At 36.2% G+C, this 26,313-nt stretch overlaps 2 protein-coding genes and 1 long non-coding RNA gene across 6 annotated transcripts; 1 reads left to right on the top strand and 2 right to left on the bottom strand.

Moving 5' to 3' along the window:
- Nucleotides 1-714: 714 nt before the first annotated feature.
- LOC135845024 (protein pygopus-like) lies at nucleotides 715-6,438 on the bottom strand. Of its 3 annotated transcripts, XM_065363466.1 has the most exons (8): nucleotides 6,066-6,438; nucleotides 5,551-5,600; nucleotides 5,308-5,435; nucleotides 5,078-5,235; nucleotides 2,645-5,011; nucleotides 2,334-2,566; nucleotides 2,103-2,263; nucleotides 715-2,006 (listed from the first exon to the last, which is right to left on the bottom strand). In XM_065363466.1, the coding sequence occupies exons 2-8, from the start codon at nucleotides 5,554-5,556 to the stop codon at nucleotides 1,886-1,888; spliced, it is 3,174 nt and encodes a 1,057-aa protein (XP_065219538.1). In that variant the 5' UTR covers nucleotides 5,557-5,600; nucleotides 6,066-6,438; the 3' UTR covers nucleotides 715-1,885. The 3 variants fall into 3 exon arrangements, with proteins under 3 accessions (XP_065219538.1, XP_065219536.1, XP_065219537.1); XM_065363464.1 differs by having other exon boundaries at nucleotides 2,334-5,011; XM_065363465.1 differs by having other exon boundaries at nucleotides 2,103-2,248; nucleotides 2,334-5,011.
- A 653-nt stretch (nucleotides 6,439-7,091) lies between these two features.
- On the top strand, nucleotides 7,092-9,748 carry Ns1 (Nucleostemin 1). Its single transcript, XM_065364776.1, has 9 exons — nucleotides 7,092-7,278; nucleotides 7,357-7,461; nucleotides 7,537-7,820; nucleotides 7,940-8,333; nucleotides 8,402-8,489; nucleotides 8,561-8,744; nucleotides 8,811-8,953; nucleotides 9,039-9,315; nucleotides 9,460-9,748. Exons 1-9 carry the CDS (start codon nucleotides 7,260-7,262, stop codon nucleotides 9,682-9,684), a joined length of 1,719 nt encoding a protein of 572 aa, XP_065220848.1. The 5' UTR covers nucleotides 7,092-7,259; the 3' UTR covers nucleotides 9,685-9,748.
- A 1,574-nt stretch (nucleotides 9,749-11,322) lies between these two features.
- LOC135845909 (uncharacterized) lies at nucleotides 11,323-17,032 on the bottom strand. Of its 2 annotated transcripts, none has more exons than XR_010558856.1 (4): nucleotides 15,097-17,032; nucleotides 13,922-13,999; nucleotides 13,700-13,823; nucleotides 11,323-11,559 (listed from the first exon to the last, which is right to left on the bottom strand). It is a non-coding gene; the product is annotated as an uncharacterized LOC135845909 (long non-coding RNA). The 2 variants fall into 2 exon arrangements; XR_010558855.1 differs by having other exon boundaries at nucleotides 13,922-15,000; nucleotides 15,097-15,209.
- Between the last annotated feature and the right edge of the window lie 9,281 nt (nucleotides 17,033-26,313).

The following is a 26,313-nucleotide window of genomic DNA, read 5'->3' as shown; positions in this document are numbered from 1 at the left end:
TTCCAACCACTCTTAATCCAAAGTCTAAAACTGTACAGTGAATGAATACTCACCAACTCATTAATTATGTACTTACTAAATTTATATAAAATCTCTTCATCTGGCTTGAAACTGCTTGAGATTCAGCTGGTTTTTCATTAATACTCAGTGCAGGGATAAGGGCGAAACAGCGTTCAACATTCTTGAGCTTTTCGGTGGTCTATTTCACAAGACATTCTTCTCAATTTCAATGAAAGATCTCGCAGACTTTACCAAAGGTTCCATTATAGGCGTTTCAGAGTGGGAGGTTTCATTCAAGTACTACTTATTTTGCTCGAACAAAATATGAAGATTTCATCCAGTTGTTTCGTTTTAGGTTAAATAGGCAATCTGTAATTAGTCTTCAATAGAATTTTGTTCAAAAATACTGAAAAGTAATTGATGAATATTGTGAGAAGGTCGAAGGCGAGTTCGTTACTCATCCTATCAACTGCTCCCTCCGGAATTTTCATTGCTTTTTCGCGCAAATTAATTCAATTTGAAATTTGATTTTTATACTAAAGATATTTTCAAAGTACATATTAAGAACATTAATTTTACGTTCAAATCCGATTCCAAATGTAAATTTGTGTTCGTTCGCTCCATTCAACATCTCATGAAACAAAATACATTGATGATATCCTTAGATTTTTCAAGTATTTCACTGTAAATAAATTCAATAATAAAAGAGGGGAATTAATTTAGTAAACAATTATAATTAAAATACACAATGTACAACAGATAAGAAAGAAAAAATAAATAACCCAGCTAAATAAGTATGAATATGCAAACAGAAATACAGCAATCACGCACACTAGCGAAAAAAAACACGTTTACTGGTATTAATTCAAACAAAACGTCATTAATGGTTTAGGGAAAAAAACTCGTTGAAACCAGTTCACAACTATTTGCTTAAAAATAATGAAACAATTAGTTATACACTACTTCTACGCTAAAACGCTACGCCTTAAATATTACAGTACACGAAAAGGTAAAAGTACGTCAACATTAGAAAAAGGAAAAAATTACACATTTACGAGTATCGAATGTGATTCAATACCTATTACCTAAGTTATACTGTAAGGCTTTTAAGAGGAAAGAAGGAAAAACATACACAAAAAAAACATAAAATAGGGTATCTAGAATAAAGGCGTGCTCTCAATATGGAAAGTGAATTTCAAAAAATGGCACAAAAAAAGGAAAAATCATACGAAAGCACATTAAGTAGAACAGGAAAGAAAGAATAAATCGAAGCGAAATACCGATTCTGACCAGTTTCTCTATCACTCCCGATTGCATCGGTACACCGCTCAAAGCACCGGTCACTGATTCCATAATAATTATCATGCATGCACTTTTTATTCGAAAAATGGTAAATACTTCCAGCAATTTTTCTCAAATCTACACAATTGCACGATATGAACGCGAGAAAAGAAAACTACACTCGATACTCTCCAAATGAACTGCTCCCATGGTAAATTGAGTTTTGTACTCGTAACTCCTTCAAATTTCTCAAAATTTTCAGCTCTTCATAGCTATGTATATGTATAAGGTTCACGAACATTCTACGAATCAGTTTTTAACTGAACTAACACTCGAACTCGATCATCACTCGGGACTTATAAATTTTAAAGGTATCTAAAGCTAGTATTAGCTACACAACATTTTTTTTTCATTAAAATATATAACACCATAATTACAATATACATAAAATATTTCCTAAATGAGTATCTTTTTTCATTAAAAATGTGATTAATCATCGTCAAAAATACGCTAATTTCTTAGAAACGAAAAAGAAAAATAAATAATCCGAGTGTGATTTAAAATACTAAGAGAATAGGAAAATTAGGCCTCAGTAACTTTTGATTTAAGGTTTAAATTTTACTAGCGGTATTTTCTTTGTTGTTAGACACTTATCGCAAACCCATTCGGCGTAAATTTCTGCTGTCAAGAGTTGATACGCTGGTTCTGTTAATCCAGAACATGTTCTGTGAAGAAGAAAAAAAAAGTTAATCAAGCTCATGAAGTAATGCCAGAGCAGCTGAAAATGTTTTGAAATATTTCAAAGTCGAATGAAAATTTACCTGTGATACCAAAAATTACACCCTGATTCGCATAAAACAGCTTGATCGTTATCGTTAACTTCTTTGTGACAATGCCCACACGCGTAAATTGGAGGCGCGTTCGGATTCTGCGGATTATACACCTTGGATTTGTTAGAAGGATATACCTGCAACGGATTTACCTATAATTACAATTTGCATATTGTATCGAAATAAATAATATTTCAACATTCTACGCAACCATCAACTTACAATATTCACCGGTCTGTTGGTAGGGTAATTCATCGAATGATTCATCGCATTTGACATGATGGTCCTATTCATATTCGGCATTACCGAAGACGTACACATTGTATCGCTCATGCACGACGAGGGATTATTCATTACACCGGAGACATCGTTGCCAGGGCCAAAATTACTCGTAGGGATGACGTTTCCGTTACTGAAATTATTTCCAGGACGAGAAGGAGCACCGGTGCCTAAATCTGAAACATTTTTTACGCCGTCGAAAAATTCGTCATTTTCTAGCTTAATCGGAGTAGAACTATCGTTTTCTTTATTACGATCTTCAGTATTCTCGGATTCGGGGCAATTTGAATTGGTAGCATCGGCGGATTCGTTGTTGGCCGAAGAATTTTTGTCATCTCGAGTATTATCGACGTTATCGTCGAAACTGGTATCGTTTTCATTTGAACAGTGGAGCTTGTCTTCCGAGTCATCTTTATCATTAGTTTCGTTGGCCGATCGGTTATTTTCAGATTCGTTGTTCGTATTCCCTGCACCGGAATTAACTCCGTCTGAGCTTTTGAATAAATCATCTTCGGTATCGTTTTTGACTCCTTCGCTGGTAGCGTTAGCTGTCGAATTATCGTTGTTATCTGGATCTGCGCTGGTAACAGAAGAACTGGTCGTTGTGCCGGACGTGGTTGAAGCGCTGGTCACCGTAATAGTATTGGTAGGGCCTTGAGAAGATGCACCGGAGCTTGAAGGGGAAATTATGGTTTTAACATCGTCGTCTTCTTTACCATCAATTTTTTCATCTTTTATTTTAACGATGGCGTCTTTCTTATCAAGATCTAGTTTATTTTTAACGTCGTCTAATTTATCGGCTTCGTCTTCTAACGAAAGACCACCGTTGCAATCTTTCGGTTTTCTGTCTTCTTTCAGAAAGTTATCCGCGCCACAAGACATCAATCCTAGATCGTCATTGTTGTCCGAGGATGTTAATCCGCAAACTGTATTCGAAATATCGGCGCTGAGATCGCTGTGGTCACGGGATTCGGTCTTAATGGCGGACATATCTCCAGGACCGGGTAAGTCACTGGCGCTCGAAACGTTACAAGGGTTACGCATATTCGGCATACACGGCGCTTGGCTTGTATGATTCATATTGCGGTAAAATCCTCCGCCATTATTCATGGAAACTTCATTGAAAGGTAAATTCGGACTGCATCTTGAATCGAACGGCGAAAAAGGCGAATTAAACATGTTTCCTCCGCACTGGTTCATATTTTGATTAACGCCACATTGCGGATTATTCATAGCCTGGTCGTTACAATGCATTTGGTTATTTGGTGGACACGGCATATTGCCCATGTCTGGAGGTCCGCACATACTATTCATACTATTCGGTGGTGGGCCACCGTAATGCATGCTGTTCATATGTCTAGGGTACTGAGATCGGTTCATGTTCGGTCTGCATTGCGGATTCATGCCATCGTACGGATTACCCATACTCATAGGATTCACTCCGCACGGCGGTCGGTTCATATTATTTCCTATACATGGTAAATTATTCATACCGGGGCCGCAGCCACCAGGATTATTCATCATTGGGTTACAATGAGGCGAATTGTTCATTTGTCCCGGCCCGCAAGGTTGCATCGAGTTCATATCGGACGGTCGCGAGCACGGATTGTTCATCGGCATGACGCATCCTGGCCCTTGGTTCGATTTCATTGATATGTGGCCAGGACCGCAGTTATCTCTACCCATTGCCGCTAGTTCGTTCATATTTAAATCGGACTTGGGTCCCATTATTCCTACGTTAGGATTCGAATTACAATTCATGTTCATCGGGCTATTGCCTAAAGGACCACCACCTAAAGGAGATTGTCCACGCATCGTTGAATTGCACAACATAGGACTACCAACGGAATTAGGAGGCGCGTTCATCGGACTTCGACTCATGACACCGTTCAAATTCATACCTAAATCAGGCCCACTTTGCATCGAGCATGGTACATTGCCTAATGGGCTGGTAATCGGTGAACCCATATTCATGCCACCGTTATTACAATTATTCATTTGCACGTTGGACGGACTACCCATCGGAGAGCCGCAATTCAAACTATTCATATTGTGCGAACTCATCACCGACATAGGGCTACCTTTTTGAGATCCTATCGAGTTTAAACCCAAGCCACAGTCCAGAGGTGAGTTTCCGCGGACATTTGATGCCATAACTGAACTCAAAGGACTGCCTAACGATTGTGGACTTCTATTCATCGAATGCACCGAATTCACGTTCATTGGATTATTACTTCCCGGACCGCAATTCATAACTGAGCCGGCATTACTCATAGGAGGACACATCAACGGACTTCGACTAACTTGCCTGGTATTACAAACTGCATGAGGACTACCGATTGGACCACAGTTCGGGTTATTTCCGCCACCTGGCATTGGACTACAGTTGCCCATCGAAGGGCCGCAATTAATCGGGCTGCCGACTGGTGGACCGCAATTCATCGGCGATCCGACTATGTGACACGGACTCATCGATCCCATCATCGAAGCAGCTGGTGACATGCAAGGACCTACGTTCATGTGCTTGTTGACGTGATTCATTGGATTCATATGAGACATCGTAGGAGTCGGAGGTGGAGTGTCGTCGAATGGATTTGAAGCTACGATTGTATCGCCGTAACCTATCGAAAAGAATTTATAAGAGGGAATACTTCGATAAAGTAGATTTCAATGTTTAGATCACCTACCGGTTAGCGGAGGAGGTAGTAAATCTTGCATAGCTGGCGACTGAGGTGGCGGTGGTGCAGCTGCCATTGTATTCGAAGTCCTTCGTTTCTTTTTAGGAGGTGGTGGGGGTGGTTCTGGATTAGCCATCATCGGAGATTTGAATTCACCGACTCCCATACTACGATAAGAAATTCATTATCAGTCGTAAACTCATAAATTCTCATTTTAACGTCATTTGGTATTTAATTACCCGCAAGGTCCGTCCATTTTACCGTAACCATCGGTAAAACATGGGCCTCGCTGCATATGCGGCATATCATTATCTGGACACGGGGCATGCCCGTAAAAGGGCATTTGACTACGGCCTCTGGGCATTCTCTGAAAAAAAATTGAAATTTCTTTTCAAATTCGTATTCCAAATAACGAGCGTTAAGTGTCCTTAGAATTCGTGGTTTCATCTCATTTTATTATACGGCAGCAATAAAAAAATTACCTTCATTTAGAAGATTTTATGTAACACACCTCCAGTCGAACAAATTTCATCTGTAAAAACAAAACAGAATATCAATCAAAACACATGAAACACTCCGTATACTACAGTAAGATTTAGTAACGCTATAGGCATAGTGTTTGACTAAATTGACGCTGCTGATTATCATACATCCGACATTCAGATCCATCTAACGATATCAGTTCAACGTTATGCGCAACATTCAGTACTAAGAAATAATTTCACCAGAATGATTACTACTCTGTAAGAAGTAAATTTTCATATCTTTCCCATTATTACTATATAAAAATTGAATTGTGTTTCACATTCAAAAGTTGGACAATATTGCAAACAGAATTTCAGCATACTCATACATCAGAATCTCCCAAAAATGAAATTTTAAACGCAAATGTACTGTTATGTATATCGAACTATGGAAAATTCCAGCTCCAGAATAGACGCTAAATTAACGCTTGTAACAAAATGATAAACAAACATTATCAGTATTGAGAACTTACAAAATTCTTAAACTAGAGGTTGTTCAAGACAGCAGGGCTGAACAATAGCGTTCAAGTAATAACATATTGGCGATTAACACCTCGAAACCAGTTCATTTTGTACGAAAACTCCGATAATAACATCAGAATTACAAGATATTTGGACACAGTCGTCCAAAAAAAACACCGTCCAAATTTTCGGCCAACGATGACATAGCGCACACGACTTTCACTTGATGATGATTACCGTACAGAATAGCAACTCGATTTAATTGTAACAACTATTCACTGTTTCTTAAAATTAATTAATTTTTAATTAAAATAAAATCTTTATCATATTGAAAATTGTCGAATAAAATATTGCACAACACGCCATTTCTGTATTCTATTGTAAATAAACAGTGTTGATGTGAGAACTCTCAGAAATTTTCATAACGAGAAATTGTGTTTCGTGGAATTCACGCAAATAATGGTGAATAAACACTATGCAATTAAAGTTTTTGTTTTTAAAACTGTATTTTTTATTACATTTTGAATATTTTTAAAACAAAACTTTGAAAAAAATTGAAATGGAAAAATTAATTTCCTGATTTAGCTTGTTTCGACAAAAATGGCATAACTGCAATTTTGACCTTCATTCAAAAAAGTAGGTACGCGTGTTTTCATGTAAATAGGTATCAATCAATGTTGCAGTTGCTATGGTGAAAAATTTCTTTTGATTTCACAAAACGGAATCTTGAATTCTTTTCTTTTTGCAAATGAGAAAGATTTCAAAATAATTTGTATTTTATAATGCTTAAAAAATTATTTTATTTTATTTATATGATGAAAAAATTAATAAGGCGCATCATTTTTGCACTGCAGCTCCGCACCTTCACAAAAATTTTTTATAGCACTTTTTAATTTTGTATATTGACACCATTTTGAAAATATCTTGAAATGAACGATTTTGTTCGTTGTTCAATTTGCTTCCCTTTAAGAACACGTACAAAAAGAACGAAAGTAGTTCATCCTTATTTTTTCCATCAACAACGTGCTAAATTAACACGTGATTAAATTTTATTTCATATCATATCAGTAAATTTTTTCTCAATTTCTACAACGTGCGTGGTTCATTATACGTAAATTGTGGACATAATTTGTGATATTTTACGAATCAGAATATTTCCCTGTAATTAGATTTCATTCTGCCCGTGAAAACTTCAAACTTTCGCCATGGGTCATCCCTCTCTAAGTAAGTGGATCCCATAATCTACACGTACTCGTAGGTTGTACGCCGAAATATCTCTAATTTTGATTCTTTTCTATGTAGAAAAAAAGAGTAAACGTTTGTCATGTCGTTTGAAGTATAAAATCGATAAGAAAGTTCGTGAACATAACAGAAAGAAACGCAGGGAAGCACGTAAACAACGTAAAGGTAAATTATACTGTTCGTGTTTGTATCAGTACATATTTTTTCTGATGTCGACTAAACTTTATTTCATTTCTGTAGGTTCTAAAACGAAAGCCATTACCGCACCTCAGCAGTGTCCGTTCAAAGAACAAATTATTGAAGATTTTAATGAAGCTAAAGCTAAAGAAAAAGAAATGATGGTGGAAAATAAACGAATAATAGAAGAAAACGCTGCAAATGGTATAACTTTAGAGCAACTCGTTCAAGATGCTCGGATACGAGGCGATGATTACATGCCCATAGATAGAAATGAAGAAATAGATCGTAAAATTAATGCCGCGCAGAAAATGGAAAGCTCTTCTCTTACAAAAGAATTCAAGAAGGTACTTCATCGTTTTCTCCTTTGAAATCGCCCGAGTTGAATTCAAAATTTTCAATTTATACAACATGGATATAATACCTCCTTTCTTTTCTGTATGATATCTATCGTTCTACTTTTCAGGTCGTTAATGAAGCAGACGTTATATTGGAAGTTGTAGACGCCAGAGATCCTCTTGGCACCAGATGTAAAGTTGTAGAAGAAACTGTCGCAAGAGATCCCAAAAAAAGATTAGTAATTGTCTTAAACAAAGCTGACTTAGTTCCACGAGAAAATTTGGAAAAATGGTTAAAATATTTGAGGCAAAGCAGACCTGCTGTACCTTTTAAAGCTAGTGTTCAACAACAGGCTCAAAAATTGGGTCGCCGAACTATGCTGAAAAAATCCAAAAAGAAGAAGAATTTGGAAAAACTTATGTCAGTTTCGTCTTGCGTCGGTGCCGAATTTCTGATGAAGCTGTTGGCTAATTATCGTCGTAGTGATGGATTTGAAAGATCCATCATAGTTGGAGTAGTTGGTAAATTTTTTTCAATTATTTTTTCTTTGTACTATTTACGTAGTATTTACGTGTTGTTTTATCGTCAGGTGTTCCTAACGTTGGTAAAAGTAGTATAATAAACAGTTTGCGGCGAGCAAAAGCGTGTCGTGTTGGAGCAGAACCTGGTGTTACGAGGTAATAAATCAAATACGTGTTTAAAATTTATTGATGAATTTTTATAATAATGAATTCCTATTGATTTGCAGAACTTTACAAACAGTCCAAATCAGCGCGAATATAAAAATTTTAGATAGTCCTGGTATTGTTATGGAAAACCCTGTATTGAAAAATAACACTCTTTTATGCTTAAAAAATCTAGTGAAAACCGATCAGTTAAACGATCCGACTCTTGCTGCGCAAGCAATTCTGTATCGGTCCACTAAAGAACAAGTAAGCTGTTTTTTTCACATTTTTAATCCGACTTCAAAATTTTAATGATCATTGTGAAATTTTCAGATGATGGAATTATACAATGTATCAAATTACAACACTCCAGAAGAATTCTTACTCTCTTTATCTAAACGTTTCGGATTATTGGGAAAGAAAGGCATACCTGACACTTTCAAAGCTGCGAAAATGCTTGTACAGGATTGGAATCGGTAAGGTTTTTTTTTTCATCTAGATAGCATTTGTCATTTGTGAAAGTGTGTGTTAATTTTCATCGGGATTTTATCTCTTTTTCAGCGGTAAAATAAGATATTACACATTACCGCCAGAAGACTCCGCTGACACTCATATCAGTGCTAAGATTGTTTCAAAACTTGGTGAAAATTTCGATGTGTCGCAGTGTAATCCGTCCAGTACCGGAACTGAATCAGAAATGGATACAGAATTTAACGAGTTACAGTTTGCGAAGGAAGAAAATGAACTTCTAGATATGATTAACGACGAACGGCAGAATAAATTTGTTACTTATCTATCGTTATCTAATAATGATCCTGAAAATCCAGACTTTAAAGAGGTGTGTTTTCAGCAAGAAAAAAAAAGATTTTTATTCATAGATTTATATAGTTTGATCACTTTTTAACAAAATATTCATTTGCGTTACATTTTTATAAGGAAAAATAGAAAACTTGAATATGCATATTTTCAATTATGATTTCAGTTGAAGAACTTAATTGTGGATACTACCGTAGCAGCGAAAAAGAAAGGCAAACTCCGTTGGAGGAAAAAGAAGAAAGGCGAAGAAAAAGAAAATATGAAAAACATAGTACAAGTGAAACAGAAAAAAGTATTGAAACTGGCCGCCAAGAAAAAAAGGAAAGAAGAAGCTCGTAAAACTAAGCGAGACAATTCAACGTTCAGTAATAACGAAATGATGGTAGATTGAAGTTGACTACACATGTATTTTATATTGTTCTTATTTCAAATAAAGAAAATTTTACGTTTGTTTACTTTGTTTGAATTGCTGTGCTATTGGGAGCTTACCCTAAACGCGTCTGAGTTCGGTTAAATGCATACTTATTAGAATTTTCGACTTCGAGCGAATCTTATACGCTGTATAAAACATGATACCAATTTATGAATTTAATCAACACGAAAATGAAACAGTTGAAGTATTTATTTCCTTATTAGAAGCAAAACCATAATTCGCAATGTAGGTCTGATAATTTTTCATTGATGAACTGTAAAAATAATAATTAAAGCTCAATTAGCTATGGGCAGGTCGTTGAACTCGTCGCTATTCGAGAAATTTATATGCCTCGAAAAGTAAAACTCCGAGTGTAGATTATGTGTGTTACGTATTAATGCAGGTTTTTATGTAAGTAATACCACAAGTCGTAGTAAATTTTACCAACCAATTTACCGCATGAATTCAATAATAAGCTTAGTTGTTCAAAGAGAAGAAACGATGAAATTTTGTATTTGAAATAACACGAGTAAAAATATATGACGATGGTGAACAATAATAAGATAGGTAGGTAAAGTAAAGGTATATGAATTCAACGACGAACTTCTACCAAACAGACAAATGTGTGAGCCTGAAAAAAAAACTCTATACGAATACGATAATGATAAACGTATTCGTTGTAAATTGAAACAATACCTAGCTTAAAAAAGAGAATTAACAGAGCAAGAGTCTCGTTTGTAAATTTAATTCATCTTATATAGGTATACGCCATTATTTTATTACACGACTGTTCGTTGTACGCTTTTCCGAGAACATTCTCGAGACAGGTTTTATTACAGCTTGGCCAAAAATACATTGTAGTAGTTGCAAACCAACAAAGTAACCTCGTTGCTTCTGAATTGACGAAGATGAGCAGACAACTAATGGTTCGCGTTCATCACCCCGAAATTTGTCTGATACGACGGCCTTGAGAAAGCATGTTTTGGCTGCCGAAATTATACGTGATCCTATACATTGTTAGACTGGCAAAATCTGTGGGTATATACTTTGTCTGACTGATTCGCAATTCGTGCCTATACTACCTTGTAACCCAGAATTAAAACAAAAAAAAAAGAGGTTTTTAACTTCCAGCGTTTTCGAACAAAGAACCGCCGCGCCGGATACTCTGTCTCTTTCTCATCTAATTTCAATTTTAATAAACAGACAAAATATCAATTTTTTTCAATTTCACCTTCAATTCATTCCAGCTTTTATTAACCAATCAAAAGATTAAGTATGCTTCATTTTTAAATTTTTATTCGAGTTTCATTCATGATTCGTAAGCATTTTTTACATCCGATTTGATTCTGCAAAGTCGGCTATATTTGGCAACACTGCGTTGATTTGAAATTTCCCCGTTTTGGATGTTTTTTTCCATGTTTGATTCTGGAATTTGGATAACAATGCATAAATTATTTTATCAATCATTCGATTATGACTGAGGTTCATAATTCGGTTTTAATGGCAATTGGTGAAATTTCTAATCCCGTGAGTATACTTAATTAATGTTTCATTTATTAAGATTGCATTTTTTCTAGCGAGAATTCGTTGTTGAACCATCACAATGAATCACAGACAACCATTATAATTATTTTATATTACTGTCCATATTAGTACAATGCAGCATAGGTACATCTCATCTCATTCAAATCTGGCACTTTGCAGGCAGTTCCTCCGAATTCTTGATCTTGAGTTTGAACCCGAAGTTGATTTGCTTCATGCTTGTGATTTGGGTGTTTGTGTTGGATTGAGAAGCCACAACGCCACAGAGAATTGTTCGGTGAAACGCAAATGCTATAAAGATGCTATCAATAACTGAAACATTAGCACATTTGTGAGAAATATTAGCCTGTCATTCAATTAACTGTCGGATAAAACTAAAATGGTAAGCGTTGCTGTCTATAAAGACATCTTTTACTTGCTGGGTACCTGCAGTGAGTATGCAGGTGATGGTACCCTTACGGGAAAAAAATAGTACTTTCTGAGTAGTAGTTTTTTAACGGAGTAAAAAGTACTACTTTTTAACACCTTCATGGAGAAATATTAGTAGTTTTACGTAAAAACTACTACTTTTGTCTAAAAACTAGTTAAAATTACTACTTCAAAACTACTACTTACGAAGTAGTAATTTGAACTAGTTTTTAGACAAAAGTAGTAGTTTTTACGTAAAACTACTAATATTTCTCCATGAAGGTGTTAAAAAGTAGTACTTTTTACTCCGTTAAAAAACTACTACTCAGAAAGTACTATTTTTTTTCCGTGAGGGATAACTAGGTTATAATATATTTTAGCGTTAGTGCTCCATGATAAGGATAAGCTAACCTATCAATTTATTTAGTTTGGAAATTATGGTTCATTAAGAAATTTAAAAAATGGACATGCATTATCTCAACTCTCAGGTGCAGTAACATTTCAAATTGCAAAAACATGAAAACAGTTGAGTTCCCTCTGTTGGCCAGGTAACTTCGATTTTGATTTTTGAGCGATCTATTGAAACGATTAGAAAAACTGATTGATTTTACACGTTAAAACGATATCCTGCTCGTTTCAATGAGAACCCTCCCATATAGCTATCAAATGATATCAATCATGGTGAATTTCACCGCCTAATTCTGCACAGGCTAGATCACTATACATGTACACTGTACATTATATTGTAGTTAATGAAACGTAAGTACCATAAATATTGCCCTTGTTGGTACACACAACAGTTGGGCTTTTTCCATTCCTGATAGATTACATATACGTTTAGGTATTAATGTAGCAAAATATGATTTTAGAAACATTCATTGATTACCTATTGGGCAAATTTATTAGCAGATTTTTTTCAAAGAAACTCATAATTTACGTTGTCGTCAAATGTCGTGCATTGCAATTTTCATGTCCAAATCAAAATCTAAATGCCACCTCATTCGTGAGGTGGATGCTGAAGATGATTTGGCACTACAGTGCCGGTTTTAAGGGGAAGGGGATTTGTTGTGTAATAATCTTCCCCCTGCAAGAGTCCAGTGTTTTTTTGAAAAAAGTTTTTGATTGTAAAAACTAAATTTGCGCTCTTGTTCTACTGGGACAGATACCGATTACACATACTTACACAACTATGTCCAGCTTGTTCTAAAAATTTTTAAAAAAAAAACTTGAAAATTCTTTAAAATTTTGCGATTGTTCTTCTTTTGGGCATCCCTACATCACTTCATTTTGTCATCTTTTTTGAGATGAAGAGGCTTTACATCTAGCTAGGTACCTATATTCGTATACTGTGTACTCGAAATGCTACCCAACAGACAAATTTCAGTCACTCAAGTCCATCCTTTTAAAAAAGGAACTAAATGAGTGATATCGTTATTTAGTTTTTGCCCCCCTCACCCAAAAAAAATGAGATGACAAAATTACTTGGCTTGGACCCAATTATCCCCTTCCTAGGAAAAATCCTGGCATCGGCACTGGACCAAATCAATTCCAGAACAGTGAAGAAAAAAATTATCCAATCACCTTCATAGGTATACGTGTTTAACTGCTGTTTTCTTATGAATTTCAGGAAATTATGACTTCAATGAGCTCAAAGTCGTCAAAATGATCAAGTGGGACAAAACTGTTTGAGTCGGTAAGTACTTATTTTTTTAATACAGGTAGGTACTGAAGCATAATCACAGTTACTTATAGCCCAAAGTCTCTTCCATTAAAAGGGGGGTTCGAGTGCTCTACAGCAATTTACATGAAACCATTAGCAATTATAGAAAACGTAAAAAATTTCTTACAGCTTGCTATAAAACTGTATTACAGCAGTCTGCAGTCCATTTTGAGTCTTATCATGAGCTTTCAGAAAGTCTAATTTTTTACGTTTTTGGTAAATTCTGTAGTGTTCTGTAGAGCGCTCGAAAACCCCCTAAAATGAATTTCTTTTGCTCACCAAAGTTTTAGTTAAATTAGTGAAAGTGTGTGTTACAAAACTTACAATTTATCACCAGTTCTCGGGCAATAACTTGAATGTTTTGAGGTTGAACTTGAAGTTTCCTTTCTTTGAAATGAACCCTTTTATGTTACAGATAGGCATAGCAGATGGCTGTTTGATCTTCGCTCTGCCCAAGAAATCAAGCAGACAGAAACAATCATTAGGTATTAATTAACAATGAGAAATTTTATATCGCGCGGATGATACAATATGAATTCAAAATACCTGAATTTCGTCGTCTGTATAGGTATTTCATTATGATTAGAGAATCGCTATCTTCAAGAATCAATCCGCAAATTGGATCTGTAAAGAAATAGTCGCGTTATTTTGAGTGAAAGTACATCATAAATCTATTGCATGGATTTCATCCCTCTATTTTGGATTAATCAATCAACATCAGAATGGTTTGATCGTAAGTATTCGATGTGAATTAACTATCTAAATGGTATAAGTATATAGTTTTCATTATTCTATGTGTGAGCATGACTGAATCATAACATGGGTTATTTAACATTATGAAAAGATATTTTCAAATTATACCTATATGTATGTAGGTATCTGTATAGTGTAATGAGAGATACATGCAGTACATCAGTGAGATTACAGTTTATCAATTAATTACACTAACCTACATTGCAATTATTCAACGTATAATATAAATTATTTTACTCGCTATGAGATGAAATTGTAACAGAACTCGCAATCCCTTGAGACCTAATTCGTGAAATTATAGAACACATCACGATTTAGGGTCTCAGGGAGAGAGGGATTTGTTTCTCAAAGTAAATCTTACATGTTTAAGCACCTATACATGAACGTTTACAAGTGTAAATGATTCTATCAGTATTTTACCGATGATTTCAGTGGTCAAACAGAACTATACGGTCAGTACAACGTATTCAACCAAATATGGAGTTAATCAGATAGAAGGTAACTTAATGAAATTCATCGAAAGAGCAGTGTATGAAATGCATGTGCATGGAAATCCGTTCAAGACTGACTTGGCCAAATACAGACAAAGAGTACGGAAACTTAAACGTATGTAGATCTTTTGTATCGATAAACCAATGAACAGTAAGTGTACGTTCACCGTAGCCTGGATATGAAAATTTTCACATTTTGAATATACAAAGGCGTAAATAGTGGAATATGTAACTTGAATTAGAATATGATCAGTGATCCAGCACCGAATTGAAGTAAAAAATGAAGCCATCTTGATTGTGGAATTTGACGTACAGTGGTACACGTTTGCCGTGAGTTGTCTCTTTTTGACCACGTCGATCATCTTACACATGATTAATATTCTAAAAATATCATAAATTAGTTATGCTTTTACATCGATAGGTTATTATTTTGTTTAGAAATTAAGGATGGCTTTCCATCGGAAGGAAATTACTTACCCCGAAGACAATTCAACATTTTACCTATTTTTGTGAGCGACGGATTCGGGATCCCATTACATGATTTCAATCGGAGATGATCACATTCGCAGAAATTGATGCAAGCTAGCAAGTTGTATAGTTTTATAAATCCATCATTTCGTACTCTACAACCTACTACCTCACATCAAAATTCCATCACCGTTGTTCGATGCATTGCGGCGGAAAATTCACAATAGAATTCCTTTCTTCGGTGCATTCACAATCGATTTTCAAGAGACTCGTTGCAACAAAGTTTCATCTTTTCGCAAATAGCCGTCCTTGAATTTTTTGTAATAAGTATTTTGTCCGGCAACAATGTATTAAAAAAATCAGTGGTACCGCGTATAATTCAAAAAATTACAGTAGTGTTTATTCAACTCGATAAATACGTCATACCGTTAATTAATTTCAAATAGGCATAAAAGTATTCGATATTTGACACTAAAAACGTTAACCTAGGTATCACTTCGCAGTTTATTAGGCCTTAAATTGGAAATTCATTCGAAATGGAACTGCGCTCGGTTACATTTTTTTCTCGTATTTATGGGATGCACTTTCCATTAACGCCCGTCATTCGTTGGCGTACAATTTACATGCACAAGCGAACGTATGAGTAGTACATATATGCAGTTGTGTCTAAATGCGAAAACTACATTCGCCGGGTAGGTTATATATACAATAGGGAAATGGTACATCATATTGCAGCGTTACGTTAACATAAATTTTATTCTAAGGTCCCCCCTTTTTTTTTTCTAATTTACCATATGGTATTCCGTAGATGTAATTGCACGCTTTGTGAATTTACATTGGCATATATCTCGCGATTAACAATGCATTTCAATCCACAGACCTAATTCCTCGGGGAAAAAAATTGCTCGCGCAGAATTTTAATATACGGCCAGAAAAGAAAAATGCATTTGTGAAGAATCGTATTCAAGGATATACCTATTTCATTTCAGACGACCAATTACCACGGTCATAAAGACGATAAGATGATTAGAGGGCGTTATCAAACGATACCAACAACGTCCAGGACATAAAATTTATTTTATCTCGCCTTCCAACCTGTGCGCATGCAAAACGGAAAAAACCACTGCGAGGTGAACAGAGGAACGGACAGAAAAACCATAAATATTTGATAAGTTCAACAACACTCGTACGCTAACTTTTTTTTTTCAATAACTCAAACCATAGGCTATGATTTTTATCTTGTAAGTTACCTACTCGCTCGTAGAGTACAACATAAGTCATCTCCTGCGTTTGAAATCGCCATAAAAGATAGACCTCCGCCATGTACTATTATCGCGCAAAAAGACGATTACAACAGGAATTCTATGCTTCATTAAAAACACCACCTACCAATGCAATATAGCTTCACTCATAACAATAGCTGACTAGACTAAATGACCTAGGTAAACTGAGACGACGCGATTGTTCCAAAATTATCGCGAAATTAGCTGATTTTTATACAACCCAGTCGATAACATTTTTTTTGTCTACTGTTACAGAGACGCGGAGCTACGATGCACTAAACTTAACGAGAAGTTCGGCGTGACGGATGGATTCCTATCGCAGTGCAAGAGTTCGAAGAATACCTAGAATTTAACGGCTAAGATATCCGCGTTGTAGTGAAAAATAGGTACCTATCTAATTCGTTATGTATAAGTAGATAGCAGGAAATACCTATGTAGATGATACTCATTCTTCCCTCGTCTCGGTGAAAGGTCAAAAACAAGAAAGAAATATTCAAAGGTTCAAGTCCTAAGTGCAAAGTCAACGTCTCAGAGGGTAGCAGAGAACAAACGACTCAAGGAACTGAATTATACATATCTACGTACGAGTTGAAACTCCAAATTGTTTCGTCAGCCCCACGCTACGTTAAATGAACCCAAATAGATATCAAATTCATTAAGTAGGTATACTAAAGATGTTTTAGTATAGAATGTATATTCAGGTTTTAGAGTTTAACGAAAAAAAGTGGCCAGAATTTGAAAAAATTGAAGACAAAGCTTTCGAATTTGCAAAAGAGGTGATATTTCTCGCATAACGACGAGATGAAAATTCGTTGACGTTGACAAAGGGTAATTTTCGATTTCTCCTGAAAATATTTTCATTCTTTGACATCCCCTTCCCACCCATTCAACTAATCAAAATAAGGCGATAAACGGAATCCATCGAATACTTTTTATCTTCATTATTGAATGGATTGATTTTTTTTTCAAATTCAAAATTGATTCTTTTAATCTTGACTTTTTTTCTTGTAATGAAACAAAATTGGGTGTTTTTTCAAACATTAGTTGTCTGGTACTTCTTGAAGGTCTGGTAAATCATTACCAAAAAAGTTGAACCTATTTTCAAAAATGTGCACCTTGAATTTGTTTGATAGATAAAAATATGAAATTGTTCAAAGCGCCCCGACCATTTATCCGAAGGTAGGTATAGTAGAAACATAACAGACAAGTGATGAAAAAATGTAAGCAATTTTATGAAAATTTGTGAGAGCATCATCGTAGGTAGGCTTTTAAGGAGTGGGGGGGGGAGGGTTAATGAAATTTAATTCGCCTTCGCTGAATTGAAACGACGATCCCCCTCCCCTCTTCCTATAGCTTTGATCAGATTTTCATCCCGAATTCCGAACAAAAAATACACTTTTTCATTTTTTTTCTTTCGTGATTGAAATAGGTATCCCAATTCATCTTTGTATTCGAATAAATACGACGATGTTTTCTGTCACATCCTCTTTATCTGCCCCCCCCCCTTTAAAATTCTTATTACTGCGAAAATGTCTGAATAATGTCAAGAAATATCTTGCTTTATTATTTTTCTAACAAGAAAAACGTTGAAAAACCGAGCAGTTCTACATCCCTTTTCTCTTTTTTCCGAAAGACGGTTCCTTTTTTAATATTTTTATATCGTTCTGAAAACAAAGGGAAATTTTGATTAAAATGTAACTACTCTCTGGAAGAATATTTCGAGTGAAGCAGATTGCAGAATTTAGTGTTTTTGGAATTAATTGTACGTCGGGTCAAATCGATAGCGAGTGAACTGCGATTCGAATTCAAGTAATGTACCTAACAAAGTGCATTGTACTTGCAAAGTAGAGGCTGTGGTTGCTCTTGCTCTTGCATCAGCTGACGAAGATGACCTAGTTCAAATTAATATGCATGCGAGTCTTTGTGAAATTCTGCGAACTAAGTATTATTAAAATACACCGTTACAATTGATTTGATGACATTTCTATAATTTTTTCGAACCTGTGAAAAATTAATTTGTAGTTGAACAGGGAGAATAATCTGATTGATGATTAGCTATTGGTGTTAAAAAGTATCTTAAACAGTTTGGTTTTTCCTTTCAGGTTTCAAGAACTTTTGAAGCAAGAGGATCGGATAAAGAAGAATTCACGACACGAATGTTTCATCTTTTTGTATCGGTGCTGGCGCAAAAAACACCCACTTGGAAAACGAAAACAAATCCATAGGTAGGTAGGTACTTATATCGAGATATTTTGCGAAAAATATTCGAGCTAAAAACACCCAGACGGTGTGCGATACATTGGAGGTGTTTAAAACACGAACCTTTTAGCTAAAGATAAATGAAAAATCTATTCACCAAGTTGATACCTACACACAGCGAAACTCATCTCTCAGTAGACACATACCTAAAATCGTCGCGATATAAAAAGAAGGAACCCTAAAAGCTCGCCAATTCTACCCCTTCTTACGTCGTGCAGTCTACCTCAAGTTTAATAACCCCAAAAGCCAGACATTCAGATTTATGACGAAACAAACTAATTCAGTGTGTAACATGGCGCGCTAAAAAATCGATATTTAAAGACGAGGACGAGTGAGCGAGAGGGCGAGTGAGGGAGCTAGCAAAACGTACACACAGCAGCTACACATAACAAGCCGAACGAGTAGACTGTTTGGGAAGGGTGTTGAAAAAAATTTTTAGCCTTTGAAGGTACATAGAAAAAAAAAACAACAAGATAGATTTTTTCACTGCTTCGACGACGGCGACGTCGACGTCGACGAAGCCAAAGCCAAGCACATACGCGCACAAAATCAATTAAAAATATCCCTTTCGGTCGTGCAAGAGAGACGATGTCTCGAGATTGATTCGATATTTTCTCGTTAAAGTTCGCGATGTGTTGCAGTTTTTTTTTTCTTTTTATGACATCATTGATACGCGAATGTGTTGGTATACAACACGTCGTTTTACGTGTGTACTCTATGAAGAGAGCAGGGCAATGATCTAATAATACTCTAGTGTAAAATAAGATATAACCGACGTATACACCGAATCGTATTGAGGTCATTTTAGTACAATTTAACGCGCGTCAAGTACGTATACATATACGAGCGTGTATTTTTCATTAATTAAATCGCGCCAGCATCGCCACACTCGTCGTCGACCGTCGACGTCGACATCGACACGAAATTCGATTTCCGGCTGCGGCAATCGAGTCGCTGCACCGCGCCGAACCGCGAACCCCGAACCCGAACGTTGTTGTCTGAAATCCACTTATTATCATAGACGAGCACTTTGATCGCGGCGACTACATACTAAAATCGCCGAACGATTTTCAAATCAACACTGAAGCGAGAAGATGGTCTCGATGAATGAAAACGCGAAAGAGAGGATGTGAAGAAGCGAAGGCAACAAAAAAAAAACAAAAAAACAGCACTCGAACACATTGTAGCACAAAAATTTATAAATACGAGACGAAAAAATAAAGCGGCGCGAATAAATTCGAAGGGATGTTGGAAAATTTTCGACACTGAGACTGGCTGCGAACTACATTAACGAAAAATAACGAAGCACAAACCCTGGCGAAAGTGTACGACGCGAACTACCATCGTAGTATTAACATGGACGCCGAATAGGAGTTACTGACCTATGTTAATGGAACGTTGTGTGAGCTTGGTCAAAACCTCCAGTTTTATAACTGCGCGCAGACATTACCGCGCATTGCTTATCGTACGGTAACATTGGCCTGCGTCGTTCTACACCTATTTAGCCCACACACCGCAGAGCGAAATTTTTTTTTACATCGTACGCGTAAAAAAATTTCGCCTCCGTTGAATTCGTCGACGAGCACAGACACACGATCGTATGTTGGGAGAAGAAAAAAAAAGCAACGCACAGGTACCGACGACGAGACCGCGCCGCGACAACGGGACACGCAATCAAAAAAGGGTTAACGACCCCGAACCAAGCAACGTATATCTGCTCAAAAGGGACGTCTGTTCCTTACGAACATCCTCTCCCTCCCGCGACACCTTACTCCGATCGATATATAAACTCATCGACGACGATAATATAGACTACATATTGTGTACCTCTCTCTTGTTTTCAGTGAAATGAAATCTACGGAACAGATTTTTCATAATACGAGTACTTGTATAGTTGTATAGGTACCCAACTTGTGGTATCATAATCCTTCTCATTGGACTGGCTGGACTCTAAACTCTCGTCGAATGATGTATCCGCACTTCATACAGACTATATACAATGTTGTTGGCGCTGCTGCGAGAAAATTATAAGATAACAAGATCTCCTTGGATCTTTATGAGGCGGAGGCGGGTACCATACGCGTCAATTGCGATGGGCAAACGCGCGTATACGCAGCCCAAGAGGATACAGCGGTAAGAGGAATGGCAGTACACGGTACTTTTTTTGTTTCTGTCTAACCGCACCACGCCGCTGCCGCCACAGATGCTCGGATGCGGGGCGGGCAACTGAACAGGCGTACTTAATCGAGATAAAGATTTAAAGAGCGCACTCGCGATCAGAGGACATTGTACTCTAATGTACACCATAGTCGCAGTCGCCGTCTCTCTCTGCCTCTTCTCTCTCGTATACTCTCGTATTCCACACTCCTTGTGTGTTACGAAATCGCACAGTACGAACTAATAACGTTCGTGTATTTTTCATCTCTCGCGTCATCTGCTGTGTATTTACATGGTCCGGTCCAAGTTTACCACTCTGAGGACTCACTTAGTCGATATACGACAATCGGCCGGGGGTTACTTCAAATCCTATTTTAAGGGGCCAGGGGGTGCAAGACGTACAGTATTGATCAAAGTTTGCTGGCAGTTTGCTCGTTTGAAATAAGATCGACAAAGTGTGATGTGGTCTAGAGAGAAAGACGCACCAAAAAGTTACAACTTTCCAAACAAATGGAATAATTTATCGCGAGATATTCACCATGACGTGAGTGCGATTGATTTACCTCCGATCCTTTCTGCAGACAGTGACAGAGTTCGATTCGAGCGAGTTTGCAGAACAAAAAGACTGACTGAATCACAAAAAATGTCATTTTGCCACCTTCTCCTGTTCTTTCCCTAATGAAATTGACCCCTGGAAAAATGATTGAGAATTGCAAGCATGAGGCTGAGTTTTTGTTTTTGAAAATGTTAGAGTGGTTTTTGAGCATTTTTTTGTGATTTTATTCCAAAAATTTGAGTAATTTTAACGATATTCCATAATTTTGATTTTATTTTTCAATAATTGTTATACTTACATATTACTGAAATTTTATTGATTTGAAATTTGAAACATTTTATTGTACATTATGTTCTAGGTTTAGTTATACGGTGTTCCTTATTTGTATGGTGAAAAAAATTTTCGATTTTTTTCGCTCCCACCCCCCACAAACATGACCTCGGGTGAGAAAATAATACCCTGAAAATTTCAGCCCCCTAGGTGAAAAAAAAGTCGTGCCAGTGGCCCCCCCCCAATTTTCCCATATATGAAAAAATCGAAGTATCAGGCAAGATTTTTAAAATTGTGAACTTTCTAGTTCTAACACCTCAGTCAAGTCCCTACTTACGTAAAATCAACCTGTATACCAATTTTAGCCCCCTATCTCCACTCAATTCTGAGATTTTACTTCGTTGAAATCATGAAAACGTGATTTTAACGTTTTTTCGAAGAGTAAAATCTCAGAATTTGTCCCAAAAAAGCTCAATTTTGAAAGTTACCGGTAAAATCGAGTGAAAAATTATCGAGCTCTTGCTAGTGTGTTCCAAATGTAAATTCTTCAATTTATTTGAAAAAAATATGCATAATCGCTTTTTCCAGGGGTGCCCAAAGTGGGGGGCTCTAAAAAAAGGGTTCAAAATTACGAATATACAGGAAGCTTAATTTAACTTTTTCACCTAGGTAGTTGAATATATGCCTCAAAACGTTATGTTTGGCGCAAATCGCAGGTTTCCAGCTATCCAGGGGTTCTCAAAAAATCCAAATTACAAAAAATTGGAAATTTGGATTTTTGAGTACCAGCGCAAAATTTTATTGAGCTCAAAATTTTGTAGGATGGAGGTCTTTCAGATACTAATAAACTGTAAGAAGCTTTTTAGGAGGGTTCAAAGGGATAGGTTCAAAATAGTGGTTCCAAAATTTTTCAAAAATGAAAACCCCCCAATTTCTGCCCCTGAGGGTCGAAAATGGAAAAATTGTCTCATGTATAATGTTTAACGGGTTCAAACAGATATTTTTACGTTGAAAAAGTTTTTGAAAATAATACTCAGTAGTTCCAAAAATTATTTTTTTATTCGCAACTTTGGAGACCCGTGGAGCCCAAAAAATGGTCATTTTGGGTCAACTAACCACGGATTCGTATTTGGGGCATTTATTACAACAGTTTAAGAGTGGTTCAGTCGATAACTGCCTGGGGACAAAAAATGGTCTTATCGATACTCCTCCTTTTTTTCTTCCATATTCTAATCCTTGGATTTGGTCGATCTTCATCAGAAAAGCACTGCCTATGTCAGACTTTTAAAAACTTGTATGTAGAAAAAGGACAAATTTCTGAATTTTGAGTTTTGACTTCGAGAAACATTGAAGTGGACGTTTTGTAATAAAATTAACTTGTGTCAAATTTTCACAGAAGACTTATTGACGTTCTGATATTTTGTAATGTAAGACTTGAAAACTTGGAAAAAATCGTCAAGAATCCCTATCAATGAGATTTAATTTTCAAGTTTAAAGCAAAAAAAAAACATATCCATCATGATTTGAAACTATCTTTGCAGAGGAGACTTCACCTCCATTCCAAACAAAAAAAAATCAACTTTGTGGATCTCTATCATCTATGTAGGTGGTGAACATTGTAGAGGGGACTGAGAAAAGGTTTTTCTGGAAAAAAGAATTATCTAGAAGCATTCTGCACAGAGATGAAAAATTTTCCCCTAATTACGATTACCTATAGACTTCAATTTTCATCTTTCTCAATATTCTTCAATTTTGGGGGTCTCATAAAAATGGACCACCATCATTTGGAGGACAAAACAGTGCTTTTCTTGAAAAAGTGGAAGTATCTAAAAGTACTCTGCTCAGAAATGAAACATCATCAAAAAATTTGTATACCTAGATACGAATTTTTCATTTTTTTTGTTGATTTTTTTCAACTTTGAGGGGCTTTAAAGGTAACCAACATGATTTGGGAGACCGGCGGGAAGGTTTTTCCTAAAAAAGTGCTTATTCTGAAAGATTCTGCACATAGATAAAAAAAATTTCTACAGACATCAATTTATAATATTTTTTTTTATTTTTCCCTTTGAGGGGCTCCACGCAAGAGAGTCAAAATCATTTGTGGGTCCAACAATGAGTTTTTCTTGAAAAGGGCGTTACCTATGTAGAACAATTCTAATGTAGAAATTAGATATTATCATCAAATTTTCCATAACTTTGATTTATTATCATTTTTTGTGATTTTTTCAACTTTGAGTGGCTCTTTACTAGGGGGCCAATATGGTTTGAAGGGCCGGGGAAATTTTTTTAAAAAAAGGGGATTATTTAGAAACATTTTGGCACAGAAACGAAAAATTGTCATGAATAGGACTTTTTTTTGATTTTTTCCCCACTTAGGGGGCTACCGGCCCCACTTTTTTTCAGATGGGGGAAAAATAAAAAATAGGGAATTATTTTCTCACCTGAGGTCATGTTTGGGGGGGGGGTAAGAGGTAAACAAAATTCCAACTTTTCAAAATAATGAACACCCCTATTAGGTAAGTATTCATTTTTTTTATTGCAATTTCGAACATCCCTCTCCTCGAGAAAGAAATTATGGTCACTGTGAGCACGTCAGACGTCAGTTCCTACCTACTCATATCTGAACTACCTACATAGATTTTTATTCATTGTCTCTTTTCTTTAGTCTTCGTTTATTCTTTCTCAGCTCCTTTACCAGATAAGTTGAATATCTCTGCTTAATTAGAATGCTGTAAAAGATACCATCAGTCTCACTCAGTCCATACCATACTTATTTTCAAAACCAATTGTATTCTTTATTTGTACTTTGGTTTTGTGATAATTGCCCGAATTCTTTAAAAACCCAATCTTATGTGTAGTTATAGTAAATGAACCCCTTTAGCAGCTTCGCCGCACTTTCTCACAGCAAAGTACCGATTACATTTCGCCGAATTATTCTTAATTTTGTACAATGGAAGTGTTAAGTTGACGTACCGCGGTACGATTTTGTTTTCATTTAAAGTAAAAGGTAAATATAAACTTGGATAAGAGATTAGATAACGACGAAATTATTCAGTTAATTCCTCTACGAACACGAAATGAAATTAAAACCGTGAACATTTTTCGCTGAATACCGCAAGTCGATATTTGTTGTCTGAGTTCTGACTTCTTGCCATATTTTATAATCGCACGCTAATCACGACTCACACAAGGAAGTTTACCTACCTTTTATCGTGTTGAGAAAATGATAACACGCGGGTCAATATCGCCATCTCATATGTTTACCGCAGTAAATGAACCTCTCGAACGAGGAGACCTGTGCGGGGTGTTGTGGAGATGATATGTTTTAAAGATTGCCTACTTATCTGTTCTATAATTCTAATTTGGTTTTATTGCAAACTTCAAGATTGTGATTAATGAAAGCAGAGGTCGTAGACCTGTAGTGATGAAGGATGAAATTATATGAATAAGGTGAGAGATACTTGGGTTCGGAGGAAGATTTTGAGAGAAAGTTGAACGTTGCCAGAATAAAATGACCCCCAACAAAAAATACTGTTAGAAAATCAGTTAAAGGGAGGGATGGAGAAGGCGACAGTGAATTTTTGCGATAGGAAATTGGCGCAGGGTAATATGACAATGTGTTTCCTCTCAGCTGATCTGGGAGCTTCACTCGACTTTTTTATTGACCTATCTGCATCAACGGTACAAAAACTGATCTGAAATTTTCTAGGATCGGAGAAATGAATTTAATTTTCCTCTTTACTACCTATCGAGAATCCATTCGATTCATCTCATCTATACCTACGTAAAAGTCATCGGCGAATGAAGTTCAACTAGTTCAAGCCTATAGACAAATGATTTGCGAATAAATTCATCGATTAAATTTTATCGTTTTTTTGCCTACGTCGGAGAAAAAATCAAATGCTCAATTAATCGATTAGTTACTTCCACTACCTACTATCGGAGCGATAATCGACAGTTCTAATTTCATCCCATCATCAAAACGACGAAGGCTTAACCCCCAAGGCTGAAATTTCCATTTTAAGAACGTTTTAAAAAAAACTCAAAACCCCTCCTCTGTCTTGTTTTATGATTTCTCCACGTTATAAATATACAAGCTCGAACACATGTGGAAACAAAGCCATTACTCCAAGAGATAGATTAGGTTCACCATATGAAAACCTTACCATGAGCTCTTCAAAGATGCCCAATTAAAAAAAAAAAAAAAAAAAAAAAAAAAAGGAAAAAGATGATACCATTATTGCATAACCGGTTCGTACATATATAAAATCCGCAAATCGCGTTGCATTGCAACTCTCAGCTCACGTCAGCTGTAGTACTCGTTTTTTTTTCTCTTTCGCCCTTCCTGTCTCTCTCTCTCGGACTTTTTTTTTCTGCAAACCTGCCATGTCTGTCCGGATTTAGACAATACATTCTTTCGTATCACAAAGATATAGGGACGTTCTTGAATATAGCCTGGGTATCTGGCCTGCAGTATATAAATTCTAGCATACTATACTTACGTGTACCTCTAACATGAGAAGTAATACTAGATAAGTACAGCATGGAAAAATACTGAAACCTTGACGATGAACTTACTCTCATAATCTGAGAATTTTCTATTTGCATTTGAAGGGGCGATAGTGTTGAAAACTTCCAGCTTGAGGTATCTGAATCTCAACTATAAAAAAAATTGTTGGTGGAGGCCAAAAAATTGGAAAA

This window comes from Planococcus citri, chromosome 4 (genome assembly GCF_950023065.1).
Source record: "Planococcus citri chromosome 4, ihPlaCitr1.1, whole genome shotgun sequence".
Lineage (NCBI taxonomy): Eukaryota > Metazoa > Arthropoda > Insecta > Hemiptera > Pseudococcidae > Planococcus > Planococcus citri.
Note: the sequence above shows the minus strand (reverse complement) of the source record. Positions and strands in the feature narration are given on the sequence as shown.